Raw genomic sequence first — 27,986 nt, 5'->3', positions numbered from 1 at the left:
TGTTGACCTTCGGAGGATATAATTTTGCAGGTTAATGAAAACGGAGTAAGTGGCGAATCCAAGGAAGGAATCAAATGTTGAATAATCATTTGAGCTGTTCAGCTATGAGTGAAAAAAAGAGAGATGGGTTGGTGCGGTGGTTTTGAACAAACATGTTTTCCACATTGGAGGGTCCTGGTTGTATTGAAAGGAGGAGAGGGAAGAGCCAATGGAAAGAGCCAGGGGATAATTTTGGAAAAAGAAGAGATGACCGAGGTCCTTAACGTCCCTGTCTAGGATGGAAGGGAGAGAAGGCTGAACAGCACGGAGGGGATAGTTTTCTCATGTGGAGGAGTATTAGCTCTGAATTTCTAAGAGGCTCTGAGAATGATGTCAGTGTTGGTAGTGTGTGTGTTAGGAGGGTGGCCGTTTTTGATCTGATGGAAGGAGTGTCTGTATGGAGGATTATTAGGTAACCATCATCCTGAAGTTGACTATAAAAGAGAAAAGCACCAAAATTTGTTCAACTGTCTTTCCTCTTAAATGACCTGAAGTTTCAAGGAAATTGCCTGGAAAAGCAGTCCTTCTCCTCTCCCACTGAATATATTGTACTTTCCTTTAAAAATCCAACAAAAAAGATGCAACATTTCTTTTATGAAGAATCTCCATGGAAAAAGGCAAGATAAGAGACTGGTTTCTTGGTCCATTTCCCTGCATATCTATATCTATCTATCTATCTATCTATCTATCTATCTATCTATCTATCTATCTATCTATTTTTGGCTGTGTTGGGTCATCGTTGCTGCGCGTGGGCTTTCTCTAGTTGTGGCGAGCGGGGGCTACTCTTTGTTGTGGTGCGCGGGCTTCTCATTGCGGTGGCTTCTCTTGTTGCGGAGCAGGGGCTCTAGGCACACAGGCTTCAGTAGTTGTGGCACAGGGGCTCAGTAGTCATGGCTCGCGGGCTCTAGAGCTCAGGCTCAGTAGTTGTGGCACACGGGCTTAGTTGCTCTGCGGCATGTGGGATCTTCCCGGACCAGGGATCTAACCCGTGTCCCCTGCATTGGCAGGCGGATTCTTAACCACTGCGCCTCCAGGGAAGCCCCACCTGCATATTTTTTGATAAGGCTTTTATTTGATGCTCAGCATCTGAACTGCCAGGAACTTTAAGATAAATGCATTTCCTGGATATGTGTGTTCTACGGCAATTGCCAACGTTTCCTGCTTCTAATCACTGGCCATAAGTGCCCGGTGGCTGTCAGGGACAGAACTGATGGTACGAGGAGGAGACCCCTGTGTGAGATTGCGCGTGTAAGCAGATTGTCGAAGAGGCGATTACTTACTAGGGACTGGAGTTTGGTAGGTAACTAACCGATAAGAGGCCTAAAGGGAGGAGTGGGTGTGGACATGGCCTGCATTTTCTATCAGGAGTGGTAAACATTTAATAAATAGGCAGAATTGACAAGGAAGAAATTCTCTCCTATCTTCAACTCTCACCCTCTTCTTTTGGCCACCCTTTCTTCAGATACCCGATGGCGTCATTAAAATTTACTTGGGGAAAAAAAAAAACCTCTGAATATTTGAATTGACTGCAAGTTAATATACATCAGTTTTGGAGCTAAAAAGGTTAGTGGCATGTCAGGCTGCATTACAGTAATAGAGCAGCTGAAGAAAGGAGATGGTAATCCTACCTTCCATCTAGAGGACTAGATACTGTCCTAGGCGTCCCATTTTTAGAGGGACACTGACCAACTTGGATCACAAGCAGAGAAGAGTAGCCAGGGCCACCATGTTCTCTGAGGAATGAATGACTGAAGGCCTGGAAAACGGAGACCCAGTGACTATCTTCAGGTACTTGAAGGGTTGTCTGCCATGGAGAAGAACAAAGTAGTTGCTATTCAGTGTGGTTCTGAAGGGCAGAACCAGGAACGCTGGGAGGGCGTGGCCAGGAAATGTATCCTGGGTTAAAATACAGACACTTCAGCTAATCAGAGGCGGTCAGACATCGAATGGGAGGGGCTTCCCTGGTGGCGCAGTGGTTGAGAGTCCGCTTGCCGATGCAGGGGACGCGGGTTCGTGCCCCGGTCCGGGATCATGCCGCGGAGCGGCTGGGCCCGTGAGCCGTGGCCGCTGGGCCTGCGCGTCCGGAGCCTGGGCTCCACAGTGGGAGAGGCCACAACAGTGAGAGGCCCGCATACCGCAAAAAAAACAGAGAAAGATTTCTGGTTTAAAAAAAACTCTTAGTTTTTCAAAGTGATTGTACCATTTTACATTCTTAACAGCAGTTCAGCATCTTCCTCAACACTTGGTATTATCAACTTTTTAACCTTAGCCTTTCTAACTGGTGTGTAGTGGTATCTCATTGTGGTTTTGATTTGCACTTTCCTATTGCCTAATGATGTTGACCACTTTTTCATGTGCTTATCAGACATTCATGTAATTTCTTTTGTGACGTGTCTGTTCAAATCTTTGCCCATTTAAAAAATTGCCTTGGTTGTCTTTGCTGAGCCATAATAGTTCTTTATATATTCTGGATACCAGCCCTTTATCAGATTTATGTATTGCAAATATTTTCCATTCTGTGCATTATCTTTTCTTTTTCTTAATATCTTTCTGAGAGCAAATTTTAAGTTTTGATAAAGTTCAGTTTATCAATTTTCTTTTGCATGAAATTTTGTTTTTGTGTCCCTTGTAAGACACTTTTGCCTCCTTCAATATTGAGTAGATTTTTTTTCCCTCTGATTAACTCTAGGCCTTTTCTAGTTTTATGCTTCACATTTAGGTTTATCACTCATTTTGAGTTAATTCTTGTCTATTATGTGAAGTAAGGGTCACTGTTCATTTTTTCCCCAGTGGGTCTGTAGTTGTTTCAGCAGAATTTGTTGAAAAGATTTTCCTTTCCCCCACTGAACTGTCTTACTACCCTGTTGAAAATCAGTTGGCCATATACATGTGGGTCTCTTTCTGGAGTCTCTGTTCTGTTCCAGGTGGAGGCATCTAATAAGATGTTTGACATAGGAAATTGGAGCTTTTGTTTGTTTGTTCGTTTTTCTGAATATCAGCAATATATCTTTGCCCAGCCCACGGAGAAAAGCATCTCTCTTCAGGAAAGCCTACCTACCGCCATCAAGTTTGCCCTTCAATTCTTAAATTCTGGATTGAAATACATATTTCTTATGGGCTAGAATTAGAGCCAAGACCTACAATTATAAGGCAAAGGAAAATACGAAAACTTGGGTTTAGACTTGGTCAAATGCACAATGGCACCAAGTATTTGGGCTCCCTAATTGTTTACTAAACTTATTCATGTGTTATTTCTGTGGAAAAACTTACAGGAGAAAGAAATGAAGATGCCTGGAAGACCCCTTAAGGATCTGGGAGCTGTCTCTGCAAAGACAGTCAGGAATCTGGACATCAGCAGACTACTCAGCTTTTTCTTGGTCCTGTTCCTGCCACATAAAGTCACCTTCCAGGGCACCAGGATCACTGGCCAGGTTTCCCTGGCACTGGTGTAGGTGTGTGGGCCTTTCTGTCTCTAGACTCCAAGAAAAGCAAAGTGGATTCAACCACCATCTGAGAATAGAGCTCCCCTCCCACCTCACAGAGGTTCAAGAAATACTTTCTGTTACCGCAAAGGTTCTCTCTTATTTCCCTCCATTTATCTAGGTATCAAGACCTGAGGAAAGAAGGAAACTACTTCAAGATATTAAATTTATTATAAACAAGAATTTTAAATAAATATAAGGGCAATTTTGAAGACATAATAGAAGAGACTATGAAATTCAGTTTTAGTGGCTCATTTAAAAGGAGAGAAAGATTGCTGAAGAAGATGGATTCAGAAGTGTGTGACCCAGTGGACCCAGGGGATCTAAGTTCATATTCTGATTTCGGCACACATCTTAGAAATGGTCACCTCTGTCTCATATCTTACTGAGAGCTACACGTGCTATTAGGAGAACTGCATGATGTCTGCTTACCTATGCTTATGTAATAACAAGTAAATTTAAAATTATATTCTAGACAAATCCTTTCCCACTTACACAGGCACTGTTTTTGGGTTTGTTTTTTTTTGCTTTTACAACTTAAAATTTTGACCCGCGTTGCGCCAGTACAAACTGCCTCTTCTCGGTAAGAAAAATAAAGTCAGTCAACTCAAGAATCAATCTTACGTCCTTCAACAAGAGTTCCAGAAAGTGCCTAGAAATTAAAGTTATAGGGTTTTGAACTGCTGAGTTCATGAGCTTCCTGAAAAAAAAGTGTCCAGTTCACAAGTTGCTAAACCTGCCCCTAAAGTCACTTAAAAATGTATTTAGAAAAAAAAAAGTATTTAGATTCCACGGCAATAAACAGAAAGGAAAAATAAATTTTTCCCTACATTTGTGGTTTTGAGTGTTTGCCATGGCATATATTTGCACTGAATATTCATGTTTAACCTTTTGTCTAATTATTTGCATTCAGGTTCTCAAGGTATTATCAATATCTATAGATGTGTGTGAGTGTGTGTAAGACAGCATAGGACGTTTTCTATAATTTCTATAATTAGAAAAGTTGTTAGCTGTCTGAAATCATGTCAAGCCAATGGATGCATTTTGAACACTGTCTGTCCACTACTAGTTCTTGATTTACTTCTTTGGACCTTTTGAGTCCGAAACTTTTTATAGTTACCTCCATAGCAGCAACTCTGATCCATTTCTTGATGATGTTGCAATTACTAGCTTAGCATCTAAATTAGAAAATTAAAATAATGCTATTAAGAGTTTGTTTTGTTTAGAGTGATAGTTTCCAATTTTATTGCGTTTTTATTGTTTAAAGTTTACCAGCAGTAGATATAATTACTTCCATCTAATATATAAACATAAAGTTTGTATGACCACCTGGTATATTTGCTTGTGTCCAAAGGTTACACAACAATTCTGTAACTCTTTAAAGACTTTGGCAAAGTGCCTTCCCTCTTGATTTTAAATCATTATTTTGTAAGGAAAATTTAATTAGAAAAAAGATGTTTCTTTTCTAAGTGCAGGCCAGTCTATTGAGCCAATAAAGAATTTGTTTGAAAATAATTCCCAGCTTCTAGGACTACTAAGAGAATAATTTTTTTTCCTTTAATTAGTATTTTAGAATTTTTTTTAACGAATGCCAAATGCAATGTGAGCTCAAGATTTTTAGTTCAGTTCTAAACTTAGAACCCGTGATTTTCAAGTGGGTTCTAAATTTGGCAAAAATGTCTTCTCTCTGCCATAGTAGCTGGTGTTTTCCCATTCTTAAGGGTTCATACATCTTATTTTCTAAGCAAGCAGTCCTGTTTTTCTTCATTTTTTAATATTTTTTTCCATTTCCTCTTTGTGAAATACCAAATGTGATACAGCCATTTTTAGACCATAAAATAAAATAGATACAGCAGCTTTTGCAAAGAAAATGGGGGTGGGGGGGAATGGTAAGAAGGAAAAAAAGTCATTTAGCTTCTTTCTTACAATGAAAAGATAAGTACCTTATGTCTTAGATATTGAGTTACACAAAGTTTATATATAGGTTGTTAGAAATCACCAAGTCAGAATTCAATTTGAATACTTATTTTTTCTGCAAATTTCTGCATAAATGCACATGAATCCCGGCCCCTCCCTGAGAAAAATGTGGGGAAAAGAGCATCCCCTTTGGTCATCACCTCCAGAAGTGTGTCCAGCAAATTCGTCTCCTGTGGTCTGCTCTTTGCTGAATGTTTAATCCCACTCCTTGCAGGTGAAGACACAGAGGTAAAATGCTAAACTCAAAACTCACTGAGTGCAGAACTCAGGCCTGGTGAGCCAGGGACACGGGCCTCTTCGGGGTAGAGGTTATTAGTGGACACATGTTCTACATAGTTGAAAACAGCCACTTCCTAATCCTGCAGGGTGTCAGAGGGAAGGATACCGAGATCTCTCCCCCAAACAGGCACCCGCACGTCTCTCAGTCATCTGCATTTCTGCCCCTCAGCCCCGCACTCTATCTTTCTCTGTCCTACTCCTCGTATCCCGTTTTTCCCATGAGAGCCATCTTTTCGTTAACATGAAACGACCCAGAGGAAAGAAGACGAGCATTTCAAAAGGTGAAATGTTTGTGTCCTTTCTGTCCCTCCTGAGACAAACTTTTGGAATCTGATCCTCAGCCGCACGCCTCTGCCGAAGTCTTTCTCTCTCCGTTCGAGCAGCTTCCTCTTCTCCCCACGATGATGTTGTTTGGGCTCTTGTACGGCTCACCCCAGCCCGGAAGGAGCAGCCTCAAGCTTGGTCTCTCACAGCGGGCACTGCCCAAGCGCTTCCTCCACAACTTGGCAAATCGGCGTCCCGCTTGCTTGCTCGGGTCTCTCTGGTCCTCACCCTCTTCTCCGCCCGGAAGGAAGAACCATCAGGCCCCTTCTAGCAGGTGGCGGCCGCCGACAGCAAGCCAGCGGCCTTGATGGTCTCGTCCAACAGGTTGCCCTGCTTTATTTTCTCTTGCTTCTGCAATGCCAGGAGGGGAGGACTGGAATACTTGAGATAGTTCCTGCTCCCAGTCTTCCTGGGTACTAAGCATTCTGACCCCCAGGCCCCCGGCCGAGGCAGCAGTCGGATTTTCTGGGATGTTCGGCCCTCCCACCCTCCATACCACTTCCCCTGGCAGCTGTCTCCCCCCGCTCCCCCCGACCCTGCAAGTGTTGGTAGGATTCCACTGAGCTCAGCATCCCTGGAGGGGCTGGGTTGGCGTGGACGTCCAACCTTGAAGGGAATGCAGCGGAGTAACCATCTCGGGCACTGCCCGCGTGGGCAGTGGGCATCGAGTTCAGAGAATAGGTGGTCTGAGTAAGCAAGTCAGATGGGTTCAGCTCAGCAGATCGGCCAGGTCGGCCTCCTGCCTCTGACAGTGGCACAAAGGGCTATTCTGTGAGAAAACATTGTTGCTCTCTATCACGTCAACCTCAAACGGTGAGGGTTACTGCACGCGCCATTCTGGTTTTCCTTAACAGTATGTTTATCTGGCACTGTCTCCAATTTCTCTATTTGGGGCCTCAATCATCCGTCACAGTGTTTTTGTATTAAATAATCTAAAGGAAAGCATTAATTAGGCTCGGAGTCAGGAGTCCTGGGTTCTTCCTGTAGCTCTGTCATATGGTAAGGTATGACCTTGGGCATTTACCTTCTCTGGGCCTTCATTTAAAACATTGGGGTCTGGATTTGATTACAACCGTGTTCTAAAACACCACGAGTCTTCTTTAAACTACTACTGAATAGTATAGTAAATAGAAAATAGTATTTAAGATAATATCATATGACACAACTAAGGAGCCCGTGAGCTGCAACTAAGGAGCCTACCTGCCGCAACTAAGACCCAGCACAACCAAGTAAATAATTAATAAATAAATAGTAAAATAAAATAATATTGTATGATTCTATTTCCCCCACAATTGCCCCTGCATTACTTTGGTTCAACTTTAAGGAAATACCTCTATTTCTAGTCTTGTAGGCTTACCCTACTGATTACAGATCTATTGCCTTTTTTTTCTTTAATCTTTCTTTCTTTTTTTCTTTCTTTGGCTGCCTTGCGTCTTTGTTGCGGCTCTCTAGTAGTTGTGGCGTGCGGGCTTAGTTGCCCCAAGGCATGTGGGATCTTAGTTCCCCGGCCAGGGATCAAACCTGAGTCCCCTGCATTGGAAGGCAGATTCTTAACCACTGGACCACCAGGGAAGTCCCTTTTTTTCTCTTTATAAATCTACTTTTATAAACTTTCCAACAAGGTCTCAAGATGCTCTTATTTTTGTTACCTATCTCTAAGAGAGATTATTTTTGTTACCTATCTCTAAGAGAGACCTCAGCCCTGAAGGAAGTAATCTGAACTCAAGGCAGGATAATGGTGTTTACTGTTTACCCCACAGTCTGGTGGCTTTGTGACAGCAGCAGCATACTGAGTTTGTGTCTTTGGGGGGCTGCCCACAATCCCTCCCAAGATACCTTTCCTGTGTATAAATAGGAATTCAGAGTCCATCATCTTATAAACATTTGAAACTTTCCCCCCAATATTTTACTGTTTGCCACATGAGTACATATCTCCCACTTTTTGCACATTCACAGAGCTTTGTGAGATCTTTTGGTTGTTTATCCCCTTGGATCTTTATCACCTGGAAGAAGAATCACCTACAGAATTGAAAGTTGTATCATATAGTTCCACTTCCATGTTATTTTTTTAAAAAATTTATATCTATTTAGGTGGTTGCACCAGGTCTTAGTTGCAGCTCGCCAGCTCCCTTAGCTGTGGCATGCCTGTGGGATCTAGTTCCCTGACCAGGGATCGAACCCAGGCTCCCTGCACTGGGAGTGCAGAGTCCTGTCCAGGAAAGTCCCCATGTTATTTTTACAAGTGTTGAAAGAAAACAAACTCATACTCATCCTGCTCCCTGGGAGAGGGTAGCAGTTGGTGGGGGATGGTGAGTGAGGAAGGAGATGCAGATCCTACCTGAAGGGTGGGAAAACATAGCATTTTGTGTGTGTGTGTGTGTGTGTGTGTGTGTGTGTGTGTGTGACTCAACATTTTTATAGATTATACTCCATTTATAGTTATTATAAAATATTGGCTATATTCCACGTGCTCTACCGTATATCCTTGTGGCTTATTTATTTTATACAGAGTAGTTTGTACCATTAGCATTTTGTTTTAACGTGAATTTTAGTGGCAGGTTATACAGGAGTTGGTAGCAAGATCATGATTAGACACATCTCTTCATTACTTTCCATCACGTTTAAGCGTTTACTCATGGATTGAGTGGCTCCTGTAGGCCAAGCACTAGGCTAGATGCCAAGAAAAATGGTGAATAAAGCTCACCCTGCCCTTGAGGGATTTGCAGACTAGACGGCTACACACATGGGCAGCTGCAGGCCTGGCTGAGGATGCCAGGGGAGGGGTGGGCTCAGAGTGGGGCGGTCAGGGGAGGCTTCCTCAGAGCGGAGATGTTTAAGCTGAAAGACAGGCGGGAGGCGGGTCAGTGGAGAATTATCCTGACGGAAGGAACAAGTACCTGAAGAAGCACACGGTCTAGGACCTCCCGATGGCTCAAGACAGTGGGAGCTCAGAGCGCAGGGCTGGATCTATCAGCAGATGCTGAACACGACGCTCTGCTGAAAGGTTTGAACGTTCTCTTGAAGGCAGTGGGGAGTCATAGACGGATTCTTAAAGTAGGGGAATATCATGATCATATTATCTTGTTTACTTTAGAAAAATCACTTGGAGTTTTCTAAGGCTAAGGCCCAGAGACGTCAGGTTGAAGTAAACCAAGCAGGAGACCATAGGTTCAGCCAAGATGGTGGTCTTCGAAAGGAGGCAAGTGGGTAGATCAGAGACACAAGTGAAAGAGGTAGAGGCCACAGGACTCGACGGTTTGTTGGTTGTTGGGAGTTAGGGAGAGGGAGGAATCAGTGATGCACTTCAGGTTTCTGGGCCAGGCTGCCGAGCTAGAGAGCACCGGGAGACGTTTCTAATGATGAGTGCAAAGCTGGATGAAGCCTTGATTCTCGGGGCCACCTTAACGCAGTGCGGAGTTTCCCAATCCTGGAGGACTCAGAATGCTGAGGGACTGGTTTAAGAATGAAGTGGGTTTGCTGTGCCTACGTGGCCCCCTCGCCTTTGGGTCAAGAGTGCTGGGGCGGGCTTCCCTGGAGGCGTGGCCGTTGAGAGTCCGCCTGCCCGTGCAGGGGACACAGGCCTGAGCCCCGGTCCGGGAAGATCCCACAGGCCGCGGAGCGGCTGGGCCCGTGCGCCACAACTGCTGAGCCGGCGCTCTGGAGCCCGCGAGCCACAACTACTGAAGCCCGTGCGCCTAGAGCCCGAGCTCCGTAACCAGAGAAGCCACCGCAATGAGAAGCCCGAGCACCGCATTGAAGAGTAGCCCCCGCTCTCCGCAACAGCAGCAAAGACCCAACGCAGCCAAAAATAAATAAATGAATAAATAGATTTATTGTTTTAAAAAAAGAGTTCTGGGGCGCTACCCCTCGAGGAGAGTCTCTGACCTCTCAAATGTCCCGTTGAAATTTCTCCTCAATAATTGGTAAAGAGCGTCAGTTTTCTCACTTCCCACAGAGACCCTAGAAGGAAGCAGCACTGCACAATTCTGGCTACAGCTGCCATTTTGCTCCCTTTGGAATGTATCTTTTTGAGATGGTTGGGTTTTAGCGCCAAAGCAGAGACCATAAGGAGACATCCGCGCCGGACGTCATGTAAAGGGTTGGGCTTTGGAGTCAGAGAGACTAAGCGGGTCAGGCTAGGCGACCTCGATTTCCTGCTCCGTAAAATAAGAAAAGTAGCACCCACGCCAAGGTCTTGCTGCGAGAATTACAAGGAGGTAAACGCATTTTCGGTGCCTAGCACGTGTAAATGCCCGGTAAGCGTTAGTTTCTGCCCTCCTCCCCACCCGCATCCATGAACACTGAGCCCTGAACATCACTGCCTTCTCACTCGGATGGGAGAAGCCCCGCGCTGCCCTTCCCTTTACTGTCTCGCTAACAAATGGGAGGGTTTGGGGGCTTCCCTGGCGGTCCAGGGGCTAAGACTCCGCGCTTCCAATGCGAGGAGGGAGGAGGGGGCAGGTCCCGTCCCTGGTGGGAAAACTAACATCCCACGTGCTGCGCAGCCAAAAAATAAATAAATAAATACTGTAAAATGGGTGGGGGGGTTTTGTGGTGTTTTTTAAAATTTCTTAGGCAACAGAGGGAAAGGAGAGGAGGGGGAAGGGATCCGAATTAAACTTGGGAACTTTTCTAAGTGTAAGTTCTGCCTAAAAGCTCTTTCAAGCGTCTAACATCGGTTCTTCCTCAACTACAAATGTTAACCTATGGCTCGTGACAATCGTGTGGGTCTTTGGTAGCACAGTTGAGACCAAGAATACTTGAACTGAGCGGGGATGCCAGGCTCATGAGTAAGACAGTGGCTTCCCTCCCTTCATAGGCTGACTCGGCTCCACCTGTCTGTCCTTGAATCTTCGAGTTCTAAGCTGTGATGCGATCGGCAGCTCACTGTAGAAAAATGCGGGTCTTCTGCCTTGAGTCAGATCTTTCTGCTTTGGGAAGATATGCATGTGCATTCTTTCTTACTACTCTTTCTGGTTTTAGATAGCATCTAACCCTTGCATTTAGAGCTCACAACCCGCCTCAGGCTAGCTTTCTTAGATGTTGGATAGATTCAGGGCATATTTTTGAGTGGAACACTCTTTTGCACTGGCTTCTACTTTGGTAGCCATCCCCCTTCTTTGGCATTCTTTCCTTCTGTTGCTCTAGCAGTTCTTCCTCTAATCTCATTTGTGTTCTTCTGCTCCATCAAAAAAAAAAAAAAAAGAGTAAAAAATCCCTTTGAAAAAGATAGGAGGCTCGATTTTAGCCATTGAAGAATTTATAGCCACGTAAAGATATTCTTTGAGTCTTCTAATTATCTTTAAGAAACATGTAGCTTTTAAAGACACCTTGTTATAATATTTAGGTCAGGATATAGTTTCTATCTGCAAAAAGATTACATTTCTTTAGGTAAGGTAAGAACACACAAGACGAAAAAAGATTCAGGAGACTAATGTTACGCTTCTTTTAAAAGATGGGCAAGGAAACCATAGAGATAGCCTGACAAAAATCCATTCTTCTGCTTCGGATGAGATTATTGATTTTCTTAGTTACTGTTTTTCCCTGAAGTGTTGAAATAAGTGCCTTTTGATGCCTGGGCTTGAGAAAAACTTGTTCCTCACAGCCACTTGGCAAGTATAAATCCCAGGAACTAGGTGCTTTAAGTACTGTGTTTGTGAAGCAGGAACTGCTGCTGTTAGTAGGGCGTGGGTGGGGAGGGAGGGAGCGCGGGGCGCTGGGGCTAGAAACCCTAGCAGCGGGTGGGAGGGACCAAAAGACAGGAGAGCCGGTCCCTGCTGGGGCCTTGCAGGTCCGCCTTGCTCCCTCGACTTCCCCTGTCCCACCACTGCCGGCCCCACCCAGGGGATCCTTGTCATCCATACTGCTCCCAATAAATCTGGCGTGGTTTCGGGCACATCTGAACTGGTTTCACCCAAATGTAAAACTTAGATTGAATTTGATGAATTCTTCGATGGCGCCCATTTTGGTGCCAAAATGAATTTGCGACACAAGAAGGAGGACCATTTTGGGGGGAGTTTATGAATTTTTGTGATATCTGGTGATAGGCAGGAAAAAAGTGTGTTAACCTCAAAATCTGCCACATGAATGCAACCGATCAGAAACCTGGTGCTACTGTTTTGACTTTAAGGAGTTTTCATAAGATCTGGGAATTTAAAAAATAAATATATTTACAAGCTTCTGAACTATAACAACCCTACACAGTGAAAAGCAAGAAAGAAAATCTGTTAAAACCGCAGTTCATCAAACCATTGCTCCAGGTCGTCAGGCTGGGGCCCAACCTGAATAGAATTTAACCACATAAAGTTGCCAATATCCACTGATTTTGACCAACAAAGATGACAACACAACAATAGGTTTTGCTCCATGTCGCACTAGGATGTAATTCAATCTATGAAGGGAAGGGAATTGTAGACATGGTTTCTTAAAATTGAGTATCAATGGTGTGATAGGTGTGGACAGAAAATCGAACCTCACCTTGACATTCAGCTATCATTTACTGAGTACCTGTGATGGGCATAGAGTGCTGGAGAAACGAAGATGCGTAAAACAACATAATATGTAATATATTTATATAGGTTATAAAATACATAATAATCTATTGTCATTATATTTATAACACTGTAAAAGCCATTAGAAAGGTACAACCAAAAGTGACAGAGCTCAAAAATGCAAGAAAGCTCATCAAGTTGAGAACTGTAAACGGTTGGGAAAGTTTTAAAAGGACAGGTTGGATTTAGCTGCACAAGTGGGGGAAGGACGCTACAAAGCAAAAGTGTGTCCAGAAGCTCAAAAGTAGGAAAGTACAAGGTCCAGTCTGATTGGAAATTAGGAGAGAAGTGGGAGGGAAAGCAAGGGAGAAATTTTGCCTGACTAGGGAAGGCCTTGAAGGCGAGGTGAGGATTTTGTAGTTAATTGTCAAGAAAATGTTGCAACTAAATGGAAAGTTTTTAAGCAGTGGTGGAGCTTTATGCATTAGGGAAATATTAATAATACCAGTTTTTAAAATAATCTAAAATAAACAGCCAACATCTGGTGCTCATTTACAGAACTCTAAGCAATTTGCATGCTAGGCTCAGCTCTTTATGTATATGAGCTAATTTAAACTCACAACTTCCCTTTGAAAGGGGTATTATCATTTTACAAAAGCAGCTGAGCCTCAGAGAAGTTAATGCACTCTGCCCAAGGTAACACAGCTAGCTAGTGCAAAGGCCAGGATTTTAACCTAGTAGTGTCTGGTTCCAAAGCCAGCATTCTTAACCACAAAAATAACAAAGGCCAGAGCTAGAGTTGGGGGCAATAGAAATGAAAATAAAGGTGTGGGGCATTCATTCAAAAGTACTGAGACATAGATGTTACAGAATTTGATGTGAGGGAAGAGGAAGAGGGGAATTAGACTCCTAGAATTGGTGTGGGAAGTCGGCAAGTAGGGGAATCAGAAAGGGGGTCTGGCTTAGAGAGCAAACCTGTGAGCTTGAGAAACTGGTACACGGTGGGGTCCAGGATAGAGCCTAGCGCTGAAAGGGAAACTTAGAGTCATTTACATAGAAATGGAGGTTAAAACTCCACGAGGAGTTGGTTAGGAGGAGTTGGTTACGCGGGTCTCTAAGAGAGCAGAGAAGCAGAGAGAAGATGACTCAGGACTGAATTATGGGAAAAGAAGGAATAGTGATTAAAGAAGATACAGCAGTAGTGAGAGGTAACAAGGTTTCCATGTAAACACTGCTACTTTTCCTCCTAGCGCATACCTGATTTTGATTTGTGTTCACAGGGTGGCCGTATTTGGATGACAGTGGAGACACCTTAACTTTAGGGCCATGATAAAGGTGCATGGTTTTTATATATAGTGTATACCTCTTTACAAGGAAGAATTTCTAGAGTAACGACGAGGTCTGAATTTCTTTAAATGATCTAAATCTTTGAGTCTTCTATTAGCGAATTTCTTCTCTTAAAAAATTGGAGTTTTTGTGTCTAATTTTAGAAGCAGCAAAAATTGTAGAAAACTAAGGAAATATCCAAGAGTCTAAGGAGAAAACAAAGCTTACCTTTCACCTGAAATAAACACTATTAATGTTTTTTAGTATATTCTGCCAATCTTTGTTGGATTCACATACACACTTTTCTCTCAAACCAGGGATCCTTCTGAAAATATTTTTTGTCATGATAAGGTAATATGGATATTCTTACATGGCATTAAATTTAGTATTCATAACAATTTGATAGTGGCATAATAATAATCCGTCATGAGGATGGACCAAAGCTTATTAAACCAAGCCACTCTCATTGAGCATCTAGGTTGTTGACACATTATAGATAATTCTACAATTAATATTCTTATTCACATCTTTGTGCCTTTTACTTATTTCTGATTATTTTCGTAGTATTTTTTGAAGCAAAATCACTGGTCAGATGTCATGAATGTTTCCAAGGCGGAGTTCTGTTCCTGAATGTGGCTATCAATTTGCTGGTAGCACTTTTGTTAGAATATCCTAAAGCATGCTATCTCCTTCCTACTTCCTTATTTCCGTTCTTGGAAAGCAAAAGGAAACCTTAGAACAAGGATCAACAGCAACCTTTCAAAAAAAGCATACAGGTTTTTCGTTGTTGTTGACTTTTTTTTTGTCAACACCTTCATGAACAACAGGTATGGGTTGGCAGTCACCTTCTATTTAGCCCACAAGCCATTGGGGGCGCTGTTTTCTAAACAAAAAGGCTGTCTTTGGGGGAGCTGAGGCCGTCTTCTCACTGGTGCAGCTTCTGCTGGCAGACAGACTCCTGCTCTCTGGCCTCTGACAAAGACAAATCCAAGGTGGTGAACCCCTGCCAGGTGAGGAAGGTGTTTTACCAGGTCTGCTAGGATTTCTCTCCTGGGCCTCGGGGGATTTTCAGATGTCTTCTTTGCATTTCCTGGAGGCCAGGAGCGCCTGATTTTGTCTTGGTCTCCCAAGCAGAGCGAGGCACTCTCCTTTCCTGTCTCCAGACCGTTTCTCTGGACTTGGGACGGTTCACAGCTTTGGCACCAGCCTCTTTGAGTGTGCTCGGGAGCTCTGGCCTCAGGTCCTGGATTCCAGGCATCTGTCCTGGCCTTTCCTCCCTTCAGTCCCATCCCATCAGCTGGCAGCACCCACACTTGTCACTTAGCGCTGAAGTTACCCTTGATGGGAAACGGGGCTTCTTTACTCGGGCTTCAATGCAATGTTTTGCAAACTGCAGAGCCCATTGGCGGGTTGGAAAGTAAACTTAGAATTTTAAGGAAAAAAATGTCAGACTCCATCACAATGGTAGGTATTGCTTCATGAAACTGTTTTCAAGTTTGTTTGTTTGTTTTTTGCCACACTACTCAGCTCGTGGGACCTTAATTCCCTGACCAGGAGTCGAACCCGCGCCCCCTTCAGTGGAAGCGTGAAGTCTTAACCACTGGACCACCAGGGAAGTCCCATAAATTTTTTCAAGCTTTATGTATGCAAAATGTATGTGTCCTATTCAAAAACATTGAGAGAGTCGAGGCTGTAAACTCACGTCAGATTCCCGTGAGGATATGGGTTATATTTAGGTGGGGAAATGTGATCATTTTTTATTTTATTAGCTAGGCTAATAACTGGAAGGTCATGCGGCTTCGTGGAGAGAACTTCAGCTTTGGAGTCAGAACTGGGTTTACTATTCCTCTCTCACTAGCTGTGTGACCTCGGACAACTTAAGGGATCTCTCTGAGCCTCCTTAGAATTATTTGTAGAAGAGAGGTAAGCATCCTGGCCTGTAGGATCACTGTGTAAAGTGCTCAGCATATGGGAGAGATATGATAAGTAAAGCTTACTTTTGTCTGGGCTGTAGGACATCCTCTGCAGCACAGCCAGACTCTCTGTTTCACATCAGGAGTACATGCTACCTGTGACAGCACCAAAAATGGTTCTGTTCCTCACCTGAGGGAGCCCTCTAGTTCAGTTTCCCACTCTGTGTTCTGTGTGATGATAATAAGCGTTTCCTACGAAAAGTGTTTCTTCTGAGGAAGAACGTTTCAGAATCGCAGGTTGTAGTCCTGAAAGTCTAAGGACCCAACTCAGGACTGGCAAAACTCAAATGTCCGCGGGAGCCCGGCAGGCCAGACGGCAGGCCAGATGCGGAGGGAACGCACCTCCTTTGAGGGAGGCGGCCCCTACTCACTCCGCAGCATCTTCACCCCGCCCAGCCACGGAGCCAAGGTTGTCAGATCTCTGATTTTTCAAAAGAAGCCACATATCTGGATTTTCTTAACGTGAAAAAAAAAATCCAACTTTTTAAAAACACCATGTTAACCAAATGGCACATCTGAGGGTCACATAAGCCAGAGGCCTGCCAGTTTGCACCATCTGACCTAACACTTCACGGCTCAGCCGACAGGACAGCCACCTCGGGCGCTCGAGGGAAACCTCCCAAGGTACCCCTGGAGACTGCTCCTTTAACATAATTTTGTAGCAAAAACACACTTTAAGCACAGAATATACAACGCCACTAATAGAAGAAATTTCCACCGAATGAAGAGGAAGAGCATCATTTTCACGAGGTGTTAAACGCCACAGGCAGCAGGAAAGTACGGGGCAAACTTAGCAAGTGGGTAGCGATCCGTCGTCCCTTTCTGTGTTTGTTTCATAAAACATTAATTCGTTTTTTTAAAACACAGCTTTATCAGGAGATAATTCACATACGTACAATCTGACGATTTTTTGGTGTCTTCAGAGTTGTGCAACCATTACTGTGATCTAATTTTAGATCATTTTCATCTTCTTAAAAGAAGCTCCACCCCCACCAGCACTTACCCCCCTTCCCCCCATCCTCCACCCCTTGCTACCTCTAATCTACTTTCCGTCTTTATAAATTTCCTCTTCTGGACATTTCATATAAATGGAACCGTACAATATGTGAGTTTTTTCGTGTGTGTCTGACTTCTTTCACTTATCATGATGTTTTCAAGGTTCATCCATGTGGTAACGTGTCACTACTTCATTCCACTCTATCGACGAATAATATTCAGTCACAAAGATACACTACATTTTATTCATCCCCTCAACAGTTGATGAACATTTGGGTTGCTTTTTGACTATTACAAATAATGCTGCTGTGAACATTTACGTGCAGGTTTTTGTGTGGACATGTTTTTATTTCTCTTGGGTACATACCTAGGAGTGGAATTGCTGGGTCACGTGGTAACTCTCTGTTTAACCTTGGGAGGAACTGTCAGACTGTTTTCCAAATCGGCTGCACCGTTTTACATTCCCGCCAGCAGTGTATGATGCCACCAGTTTCTCCATTTTCACTCATTTTCTCTCATTTTCACCCCGTGTCTGTCTTTCTGATCATAGCCATCCTAGCAGGTGCGCTAAGACATTTGTTTTTAAGGTTTATGGCACTTCTCATAGGGCACCTGAATTTGGCCTGTTGACATGGCTCTCGAGATCAGGACCTAAAATACTGATCTTTTCTGCATTTAGGTCACCATTTTATAAAAACTTTTACTAATGAGTGTCCCCCTCTTCATGTGTGCCATCCTCTGGCTAACCAGAGAACAGGAATCTTGTTAAGAAAAGGTCATTTTTCTTCCTTATTCACCAGTGAAATATCACAATTCTAGAGATATTTTTGGTATAAATTCGCTTCCGGGAATTCCCTGGCGGTCCAGTGGTTAGGACTCTGTGCTTTCACTGTGGAGAGCTGGGGTTCAATCCCTGGTCAGGGAACCGAGATCCCACAAGCCGCAGAGTGCAGCCCAGGAAAAAAAAAAAAAAATCACTTCCATACCGTTTTCTTTGCCTCAGCCATCAATGCTGCCCACAGCTGAAGCCACTGATTTCCCCACCTGCAAGCCACATTGGCACAGAAGACTCGGGCCTAGGCAGAAGTACTTAAGCAGCCCAGGACAAGGTTCCCCTTCCCCATGCGCTGACGGATATAATAACACCACCTCTCTGCCTTCCTCGGGTCTTTCTTTGTGCCCATCTGTTTAATCCTGTCATGTCCTTGCAAGTGAGATGAAGCATCACTACCTCTAAGCAAGAGTTGGGGAAATGAGCACAGACCTTAGTGGCTACCGAGGCCACACGTGGTGGATTGAGGGGTGGGACTCAGTGTCCTAGGTCACAACCTGTACACTTTTCTCGACCTGAATTCCTCTCCTTTATTGTCAGCATCCAAAAAAGAAAAAAAAAAAAAGAAGAAGAAGGTTTTAAGTGTACAGGAGTCTTAGTTGTAGTTGACCTCGTCAGACATTTCGGTTTACTGTTTCTATTCCTTTTCAGAAACGGGCCCTTTTTGAGAAGGAGAGACAACAGACAATTCATATAACTTGACTTTAGGCTTCATTGCATGAGGAGGAATCAATATCCTCCAGCCAAAGACTTACAGCCCCCTGTCTGCTTTTTGTATTTTTTTACATTAGAGTTGTTTCAAAGGCCCACTGGAAGCAACCTTTGGGCAGACATTCTTGCAGGTTTCTGTGATAAATTCTTATTTGGCTTGCCATAGTTCACTGTATCCAACTAGGAATAACCTTGGCCTAGCTGGGAGCTGGTAAATACTACAAATATATGCATTTGTCTTTATTTGCGATTGCCCCTAGCCCCCCCAACTCCGTCTTCCTCTTTTTAAGTTCTAAGAGTGAGGTGCAGTTGACATCTATCCTCAATATGAATCCTAACATTTACTTATTGTTCTATTTTCCTGCCTTCTGATTTAGAAATACCCCAATGTTTATCGCCAAAGATGGGAGAGGACGATTAAAACAATAATTTGCAGTAAGTACCCTTTCAGCTATTAAATCATTTATTCAACAGACGTTATTTACTGCCTGCTGTATGCCAGGCACCCTGCTAGGTGCTTGGGATGCAAAGATAAGATAGGATTCCCGCCTTTAAGGGGTGCATTGCCGTGGGATAAACAGACATATAACTGGATAATTACAATTGTGAGCACAGTAATTAATGTACAGAATATTATGAGATTCCAGAAGAGAGGCACTTCTCCTATCCTAGAGGCAGGCTCCAGGAAGGGTATAGCCCATATTCATGAAGATCTGTAATTTAGTTGGCTAAATTGGGCATGGGAGAGAGTGTTCAGGCTTTTTGAATTAGATAACTTCGTAAGCTGGGATTAAAACACCCAATAACCCTAAAGTAAAATATATGCCAATTTGTGTCTAATGATTCATGCTGAAGAAGGAAAGGGTCTAATATAATAAAATAAGTGACCGTTAAGGTTGCAGGGTTAGAGCTAGAAGTTGTACGGTTTACTTTAAAAGTTTCTCTCCTTTTTATGTTCCTCCCTTTGTATCACAAAAAGCAAATAAGAGAAATGTGCCTAGAAGTGCAGGTTTTAATGCTCTGTGAAATGGCCTCTGTTATACTTGGGAATAACTGAAGGTACCATCACTAGACTGGATGGGGATTTAGTGCTGAGGCTAGAATTAAAAAAAAAAAAAAACCTTAATTTGCAACCACTGCCCTCATATGAAATTAAAATATGAAGAAAAACTCAAGGCTAACTAACTCTACTTGATGTTTTCTAAGTCACGGGTTTGAAGAGTTCTGCATAATTTTAAACCTTTGAAGAAAAAGTTGAATCTTTACAACAAGCCCGTGATCACTTCCATTTTATAGCTGAGAGCTTGGAAGCACAAAGGAGTTAAAAAAAAACCTTGCCAGAGATCAAACAGCTAGTAAGTAGCAGAGCTGAGATTTGAACCCAGGTCTATTTAAGTCCGGTGCCTGTAATTCACTATACCATCCTGCTGAAATAGAAACCTGTGTGGGCCCATTGCTCTTGAGGTGTTCTGTGACCCATAAACTTACCCTGGCAGGAGTAAGCTATTAGAGACAACTGGTAAAAGAACCTAAAAAAGTGGTTGGACCAGGGCAAACCCAACACTGCTTATGGAAAATACCAGTCTTCAGATAATAGTCAAATTTTGATATCACGGATGCCACCTAAAGTATGGATAATTCTCATGAATATTTTGTAATATAGTCATCGAGAAGATAAAACAGAATTGAAATAAATACCTAGATTTAAAGAAAGCATAAAATTTGATTAGTAGAGGGAAGTAAAGAAGAGTAAATATGTGTGAAGGTAACAATATAACAGTTAACTTTAGATGTTTGCTTTTTAAACACCGAGTGTACATTATACTCGTTTATGTGGTCTTAATATATTTTTTCATGATCATATGACATGTATTGTCCATTCACCAAGATTATAATCCTTGAGACCAATTATGTATTTTTTAAATAAAAGGAATAAACATTAACATCATAGGTAAGGAGAGGTTATCTCTAAGTCTATTCTCAAATAGCTTAATAAATTTGAGCAAACACATTATGTTGTGGATGCTTAGCCTGGATATATGAAATAAAATTAACATAATAAAATGAGTGATTTTAACTTTGGTCTGTTACATTTGGAGGAATTGGCTGGTGGGTTTAGAAGTGTATAAACATACCATCAGAGAGTGAAAAAAAGGGAAGTCTGTTATAACTGAATAGGGGTGTGGTCTGCTCCGGCTACAGAGGAATAGATAATAGTTTCATAAAGGGCTGATATAACCGTAGAGTCTTCAGAACTGGCTATTATAGCTAGCACATTTTTCTTTACAGACATAATAAGTATGGCTATTAATACCGCCAGCTTGGTGAGTTAGAGAAACACACTCTCTGCCTCTATCTAATCCTCCGGGTAACAATATACCTACAACTCCTGTAATCCTAGAGCAGTTACATGGATGCACTAAGTGGTGTGATGGGAGGGAAAGATAGCATCACAAGGATTCGTTTGATTATAACAGTAATCCACACCAAGTCAAATAAAACAGCCAAACAGTTAAAAAGGTGGTCTCTAATGAATTTGCTAATTCTAGCAGGCCCTCGCAAACATTTCCTGCTAGAGTACCCCATATCAAAACGAAGTGGCTGTGTGCTTTAATTACATGGAATAATCATTTGATTTCCAGGAAGTTGAGACCGTGCTTTGTATTTAAATAAAAAGTTCTAGACGAGCTGTGAAACTCGATCAAACCAAGAAAAAGGGTGAAACTAAATGCCTGTTCGGTGAGTCAAGGTTTCAGCTGCTCAGCAAGCCTGACGGTACGGGTTTAGGAGCCCAGAAAAGGGTGTTTTAAAGCCGGCTGACTGGATCGTGTCACTTTCTTATAGGAAAAGCCCTGCCTTCCCAGAGATCTAGAGTGTAATGCAACCATATGTTGCTGAGGAGCTCGAATCTTGGCTGCCGTCGCCCCTCTGCACGAGCAGAAACCCCGGTTTTCAGGGGCCGTGATCTCATCGTGTCGCTCTCACTTTTGAAGGTCTGTTAAAAAGTCTGGGGCCTCTTATCTTAACGGCTTTGGAAGTGAGTTTGGGGTGAGAAGGGGGGGGAGGCCTGTGGGTGTCTCTTTTGCCTGAGGAGCTGGAGACACTTGTGGAAAAGTCAGGCCCTTTTCGCTCCGGCGGCCGCTCGGGCGTGGGGCTGGCTTGGGTTAGACACATGCACACATACACCATAGAGCTCTGCTTTCCCGTAGCAGCTGCTGCCTCTGCCTCTGCCTCTCCCGCCTCAGCCTCTTTGCCCGGCATACACACACATTCAGATTTGCGCGCTGTTTCAATCCTTGATGACGTGTCCCCGGAGACAGCCAATAGCAAACGGGCTCTGGTCAGGACAATGGGAGGTATCGGGCCAATGAGCGAGCCCCGTGAGTTGGCGGTAGCCAATAGGAGCCGCGCTGGCTGGAGAGTAATGTTACAGAGCGGAGAGAGTGAGGAGGCTGCGTCTGGCTCCCGCTCTCACAGCCATTGCAGTACATTGAGCTCCATAGAGACAGCGCCGGGGCAAGTGAGAGCCGGACGGGCACTGGGCGACTCTGTGCCTCGCGGAGGGTGAGTCTGGGGCAGCGCCGCGGCGGGGAGAGCGCCTCCGGCAGCTCCCCAGCCCGCGCGGCGGCCGGATCCCCGCGGCCGGGAGCCGGCGGGTCAGGATCCACACAAAGGCAAATGAGGGGGGACCGTGGGGGGAACTGCGCACGGAGCGAGCCTCCCCTCGGGCGCCGGGAGCCCGGCCGCGCGCCGGAGCCCCGGCCCCCGGGCCGCCGAAGGCGCCGCGAGCCCCGAGCCCCGCGAGTTTCCACCCCCGGCGGCGTCCGCGCTGACTGGCGCAAAAAAATTTTTTTTCATTAAAAAAATTTTTTAACGTATTTTCGGCCCCCGGGCCGAGCGTTCGGGCGGCCGGCGTGCGCGGGGGGCGGCGGGCCGGCGGGCGGGCGGCGCTTCACGGCTGCATTGGCCGCCGCAGAGCCGGGCGCCGGCGGCGGGCGAGCGCGGGCGGCGGGCGCTGCGGGCGGGCGGGCGGCGGCGGCGGCGCGGGGCCGGGGCCGGGGGCGGCGGCGCGGGGCCGGGCCCGCCGGCCTGAGCCCGAGCCCGAGCCAGTGCCCGGGCGCGGCGGCGGCGGCGGCCCGGCGGCGGGGGGAGCGGCGTCGCGGCGCTCGCTGGAACATGGCTGACTCGGCCCGGCGCTGCTGGCTGGAGAGAAAACAAGGCGGGCGGGCGCGGGCGGGGGAGCTGGGCGCAGCAGTTCCGAGGCAACTTTTTTTTTCGTCTTCTCACAGCCCCGCGTCGTCCGTGCGGGGGCGGCGGGGCGCGCGGGCCGCGCGGAGAGAGAAGGGGAGCGGCGGGCCGGGGGCGCCTCCCGGGGCGGCCCCCCTGCGGGTGGCGGGCGGGGGGAGGGTCCGGCTGCGCGCCCCCCGCCCCTCCCCCCGGCCGTCATGGCCGAGTGTGTGCGCCAGAGCGCGGCGCGTACCCCGCCCGCCTGCGCTCGCACTCACACTCTCGCACACTCGCGCACGCACACACATACACACAGACGACACACACACACACACACACACACACACATACACACACAAAGGGAAGGAGCCATATTCTCGCTCGCGCTCGCCCTCGCGGTGGCGGCGGCGCAGGCGGGGAAGACGCGCAGCGGCCATTCCGTGCGCGCCGGCCCCGGCGGCCGCGGGCGGAGCCAGCCCCCATTTCGAGCGGGGCTGCTCCCTCCGCGAGCCGACAAAATGGGGGAGGCCGGCAGGCCTGCGCGGGCGGCGGGCGGCCGGGCGCACGTGGCGGCGCCGCGCGGGGCGGGGAGCCGGGCCCTGAGGCCGGGCCGCGGCCTCGCCGCCCCGGGCGGCCTCCCCTCGCGGCCCCGCAGTGGGCGGGCGGCCGAGGGGGGGGGCGGTGGCGGGAAGGTGTGCGGAGCCCGCCCCGCGCGGCGCCCCGACTTCCACGGCTCAGAAAAAAAATACTGCCCTGGTGGGGGCGGGGGGCAGCCCGAGCAGCGAGCAGGAGTGGCTTTTGTCCCTCATCCTTGTTTACTCGAAGAAACTTCAGACCGGACGTGTTTAGTCAGAACCGAAATGCGTCTCGGGGCCAAGCCGATAGCAAAGGAAGCTGCCTGGTGGTGGCAGCCGCGCAGATAGCGCCGCCATCCCCCAGCCCGGGCCCGAGCGCTGGCGCTCCCCCCGCTCCCTCCTCCCGGCAAACTTTTATGCCGAGAGAGTATTTTACAGTGATCCCTGGGACAGCTTTAGGTGAGCGGTGGACTTGGCCCACGATCCGGAAAGGTCTGCCCGCTTTGGCTCTCACCTATTTGTTCCTTACGTAGCGCAGAGCCGTGAATCGGCAGCGTCGCTTTTCTGACCTTTGGTTTTGTTGATTGAAAACGGTTTTTTGCATTTAATTCTTCGTTTCTTTTAAATGACCGGTTGGGTATTCACCCACAACAGATACAGGCAGCGAAGTAACAAGCGCCGTGTGAGTATCCCACTGTGTGTCCACTTTTTGGAGATCACACTCAATGACCGTTTTTCGCCTGGTGTAGCCTTTTCTAGGAATTGACTATCACTGCCATTTTCCCTGGTATTATGAGGGGTTAATGCCACTGCCGGGTTAAACAACCAGTGCCTTGCTTTTCATCCCTTCGCCAAGAAGTTAGAGTGCTCTTAAGTGCCGTAAATTTCATCGTTAACATTACGCTTTTGTTTATTTTTTAGAAAAATAATTAAGCATGGGCAAAGGAGATCCTAAGAAGCCGAGAGGCAAAATGTCATCCTATGCGTTCTTTGTGCAAACGTGCCGGGAGGAGCACAAAAAGAAGCACCCAGACGCTTCCGTCAACTTCTCAGAGTTTTCGAAGAAGTGCTCGGAGCGGTGGAAGGTGAGAGGGCTTAAAACGTACTAAGGAGTACTAAGGGTGAAGTCCAAGTTGGGAGTTTTAAAAAGCCTCGGTACAGTTTGCATAATGTGAGTGGTGGTGTTGGATCAGGCTGCTAAATATTCAGCAAAGGACACTGGTTTTGTTCGTTTTAATAGTTAAGAGGACAACTTGTTAAAACTTTGTTGTCGAGTTAAGTTTACGAGTTGTTATTTTATAGACCATGTCTGCTAAAGAGAAAGGAAAGTTTGAAGACATGGCAAAGGCGGACAAGGCCCGTTATGAAAGAGAAATGAAAACTTATATCCCTCCTAAAGGGGAAACAAAAAAGAAGTTCAAGGATCCCAATGCACCCAAGAGGCCTCCGTAAGTATCTTGCCTGTTTTTATTTTCAAGGAGTGTTTTGCAGTAGAATCAGACAAATTTAGCAAGCCACCTTGTGGATTTGGAGTCTGTAATCAAAGTTTCTTTTCTAACTCATATTGGTATGTTTAAATTTCGTAAATAAAATTCCTGTTGGACGGCAGTTTTAGTTAGAGCAGTGGAATTGGATTCTGGCCTCCTTCACCCAGTATCTCTCCTAAGTGTGATTTTAATTTTGATTCTTTTCTTTATTGAGAAATACATCAGTCTGAGAGTAATTTGCAGAATGTTCTTTTGGAACACTGATAAATAGTGTATGTTCAGCTAGTGGTGTCATAAGTTAAATCATTGTGTAAATTAAGTTTAATGAGGGATATTTAGCATTTCATAATATTTATATTCTGTGAAATATGTGGTAGAAATTAGAAGCAGCTTTTATACAGCAATACAACACAGTTGTTAGTAAACCTACAATTCTAAAATTTAATCTCTCTTTTTAGTTCGGCCTTTTTCTTGTTTTGTTCTGAGTATCGTCCAAAAATCAAAGGAGAACATCCTGGCCTATCCATTGGGGATGTTGCAAAGAAGCTGGGAGAGATGTGGAATAACACCGCTGCAGATGACAAGCAGCCGTATGAGAAGAAGGCTGCTAAGCTGAAGGAAAAGTACGAAAAGGTAAGTATGGATTGGCTTGGTGTGGTGCTGAGAGGGTATGCCAGATGTTGGGTGAATGACTGTACTTGGTACTGCATCTTAATTTCCTATTATGATTCCTAAGCGTTTGAGGTGTAATGCAGTTTTAAGTATAACAGCTACTCAGTGTGTCATTGGCTGTACTCTTAAGTCCCTTTCCATGTTTTAAAGAACGTAGAAGATCAAATAAATTGTTAGTGTTGTTTGACTTAACATTATTTGACTCGGGTGGTTTTGTTATTCTCCAGTATCTAGATTTATGAAGATTTTGGTAGTCACTTTGAGTCAAATGATTTAATTATTTTAAATGATCAGGCACACAGCATAACATAGGCTGGACCAAGTAACATAGATCTGTATTGTTCATGAACACCCTGAAACATTTATGTTCCCTCCCTTAGGTTTAAAAAGAAAAAACTTTGCTAAGTCAGAAAGTTAGAGTTTGTTGATCTGTACAGTAAATTGATATAACATAAGAAAAAGCTGTAGCTTCTATACTTTTAGTTGAAATATTAAAAGTAGAGTTTAGCTTATTTAGTTGTTTTGGCTAAATAAGCTAAACTCAACTTTTAATATCTATTTCTAGATTTTTCTTAACCTAATTGCATGCTCAGTGGCAAATAACTTTTTTTTTTAAGACAAGATTTTCTACTATGGATTAGGGTCTGACAGTATAAACCTGTAGAATGCGTTTTTGCATTCAGAAGGTGGCAGTGTCTACCCTTTAATCAGTCTCTACATTCTAGTTTTAATAAACTGAACTTAGGACGTGGTACATGGTTGTACTTCAGTGACGCATAACAATGCTAATACCAAACCATGTCATTCCATGAGTTACAGATTATTTACAATTATATTTTTATGTGCGTTTCTGAGAGTCCACAGATGTGAGTGAGCGCAGATAATGTGTTATTTTAGTATATCTGAGTCCTTGTTTTTTCATAAAGTTTTGCTGTGTTACTTTTCTTTCTCTCCTTAACTGTTTTGTCTTTCCAACCACTTTCTTCCTGCCTTTATTTTGGAAGGATATTGCTGCATACCGAGCTAAAGGGAAGCCTGATGCAGCAAAAAAGGGAGTCGTCAAGGCTGAAAAAAGCAAGAAAAAGAAGGAAGAGGAGGAAGATGAGGAAGATGAAGAGGATGAGGAGGAGGAGGAAGATGAAGAGGATGAAGAGGAAGAAGAAGATGATGATGATGAATAAGTTGGTTCTAGCGCAGTTTTTTTTTCTTGTCTATAAAGCATTTAACCCCCCTGTACACAACTCACTCCTTTTAAAGAAAAAAATTGAAATGTAAGGCTGTGTAAGATTTGTTTTTAAACTGTACAGTGTCTTTTTTTGTATAGTTAACACACTACCGAATGTGTCTTTAGATAGCCCTGTCCTGGTGGTATTTTCAATAGCCACTAACCTTGCCTGGTACAGTATGGGGGTTGTAAATTGGCATGGAAATTTAAAGCAGGTTCTTGTTGGTGCACAGCACAAATTAGTTATATATGGGGATGGTAGTTTTTTCATCTTCAGTTGTCTGATGCAGCTCATATGAAATAATTGTTGTTCTGTTAACTGAATACCACTCTGTAATTGCAAAGAAAGAAAAAACGTTGCAGCTGTTTTGTTGACATTCTGAATGCTTCTAAGTAAATACAATTTTTTTTATTAGTATTGTTGTCCTTTTCATAGGTCTGAAAATTTTCTTCTTAAGGGGAAGCTAGTCTTTTGCTTTTGCCCATTTTGGATCACACGAATTATTACAGTGTTTATCTTTCGTATAGTTAGCTGATAAAAAGCTTTTGTGTACACACCCTGCATACTCATGATGAGGGTAATAAAAGTTTAATTGAGACAGTTTTCATCCATAACTGAAACTCAAATCTTGACCGGTTGAGACCAGATTTCACATAGCCCAGGTTCATTTACAAAGTGAAGAGTAACCAGTCTACTCACAGCACGGGATTATTAGAATCAAACATTTTGAAAGTCTGTCCTTGAAGGACTAATAGAAAAGTATGTTCTAATCTTTACATGAGGACTCTACATCCTTTAACTCCCATTACCGTGTAATGGCAGTTATATTTGCAGTTCCCACGTTTAAGACTGAGAATGTATCCCCAAAAGCGTGAGCTTAAAATACAAGACTGCCATGTTATGTTTTTTTTGTTGTTGATATTAGTCCCAACCAAGGCTCTGGAGAAAAAGTGCTGGCTGTAAATGTCTTCTCCTATTTATCTAAACATGGATTGTTTAGAGAACTTGAGATCCTCCATTAAAGGTATTTTTAATTAATTGGGCCAACTTTTAAAATTGTATATCACACTTTAAATCAGGTATATTTTCCTATATTATGGTTTGCCCCTTTATAAATGAAATAGGGAAGAAGACGAACTTTGTATTTCAGTATGAATTACCTGATTTATTTGAATTTGACTTTTCTTTACAAAACTCGAGCTCATTCATCAGGGTCATATGTTTATCTGCTTAACAGTTTAGGGAACAATTTGGCAATTTTGTGGTTTTTGAGATTATCGTTCTCTTAAAGTGCCAGTGTTTTAAAATAGCGTTCTTGTAATTTTACACGCTTTTGTGATGGAGTGCTGTTTTGTTATATAATTTTGAC

At 44.4% G+C, this 27,986-nt stretch overlaps 2 protein-coding genes across 10 annotated transcripts in view; one reads left to right on the top strand and one right to left on the bottom strand.

Annotated features, from left to right (window-relative positions):
* The window catches only part of HMGB1 (high mobility group box 1), a 110,269-nt gene extending 83,238 nt beyond the window's left edge, over window positions 1-27,031 (top strand). For 6 of the 9 annotated variants that reach the window (XM_059041816.2, XM_067016284.1, XM_067016283.1 and 3 more), the window contains exons 2-7: window positions 18,808-18,865; window positions 21,275-21,423; window positions 24,154-24,317; window positions 24,535-24,680; window positions 25,178-25,352; window positions 26,396-27,031. In XM_059041816.2, coding sequence (XP_058897799.1) covers window positions 24,168-24,317; window positions 24,535-24,680; window positions 25,178-25,352; window positions 26,396-26,572 — 648 coding nt within the window. In that variant the 5' untranslated portion in view covers window positions 18,808-18,865; window positions 21,275-21,423; window positions 24,154-24,167 and the 3' untranslated portion in view covers window positions 26,573-27,031. Of the gene's footprint in view, window positions 1-18,807; window positions 18,866-21,274; window positions 21,424-21,825; window positions 21,995-23,310; window positions 23,915-24,153; window positions 24,318-24,534; window positions 24,681-25,177; window positions 25,353-26,395 lie in introns of those variants that run through there. The other 3 variants (XM_059041812.2, XM_059041813.2, XM_059041815.2) reach the window with 3 other exon arrangements.
* On the bottom strand, window positions 22,383-23,094 carry LOC136792837 (sterile alpha motif domain-containing protein 1-like). The gene is made up of 2 exons (XM_067016887.1): window positions 23,013-23,094; window positions 22,383-22,633 (listed from the first exon to the last, which is right to left on the bottom strand). Exons 1-2 carry the CDS (start codon window positions 23,092-23,094, stop codon window positions 22,383-22,385), a joined length of 333 nt encoding a protein of 110 aa, XP_066872988.1.
* Window positions 27,032-27,986: the final 955 nt, after the last annotated feature.

The sequence above is a fragment of the Kogia breviceps genome, chromosome 16, assembly GCF_026419965.1.
Source record: "Kogia breviceps isolate mKogBre1 chromosome 16, mKogBre1 haplotype 1, whole genome shotgun sequence".
NCBI classification, from domain to species: Eukaryota; Metazoa; Chordata; class Mammalia; order Artiodactyla; family Physeteridae; genus Kogia; species Kogia breviceps.
Note: the sequence above shows the minus strand (reverse complement) of the source record. Positions and strands in the feature narration are given on the sequence as shown.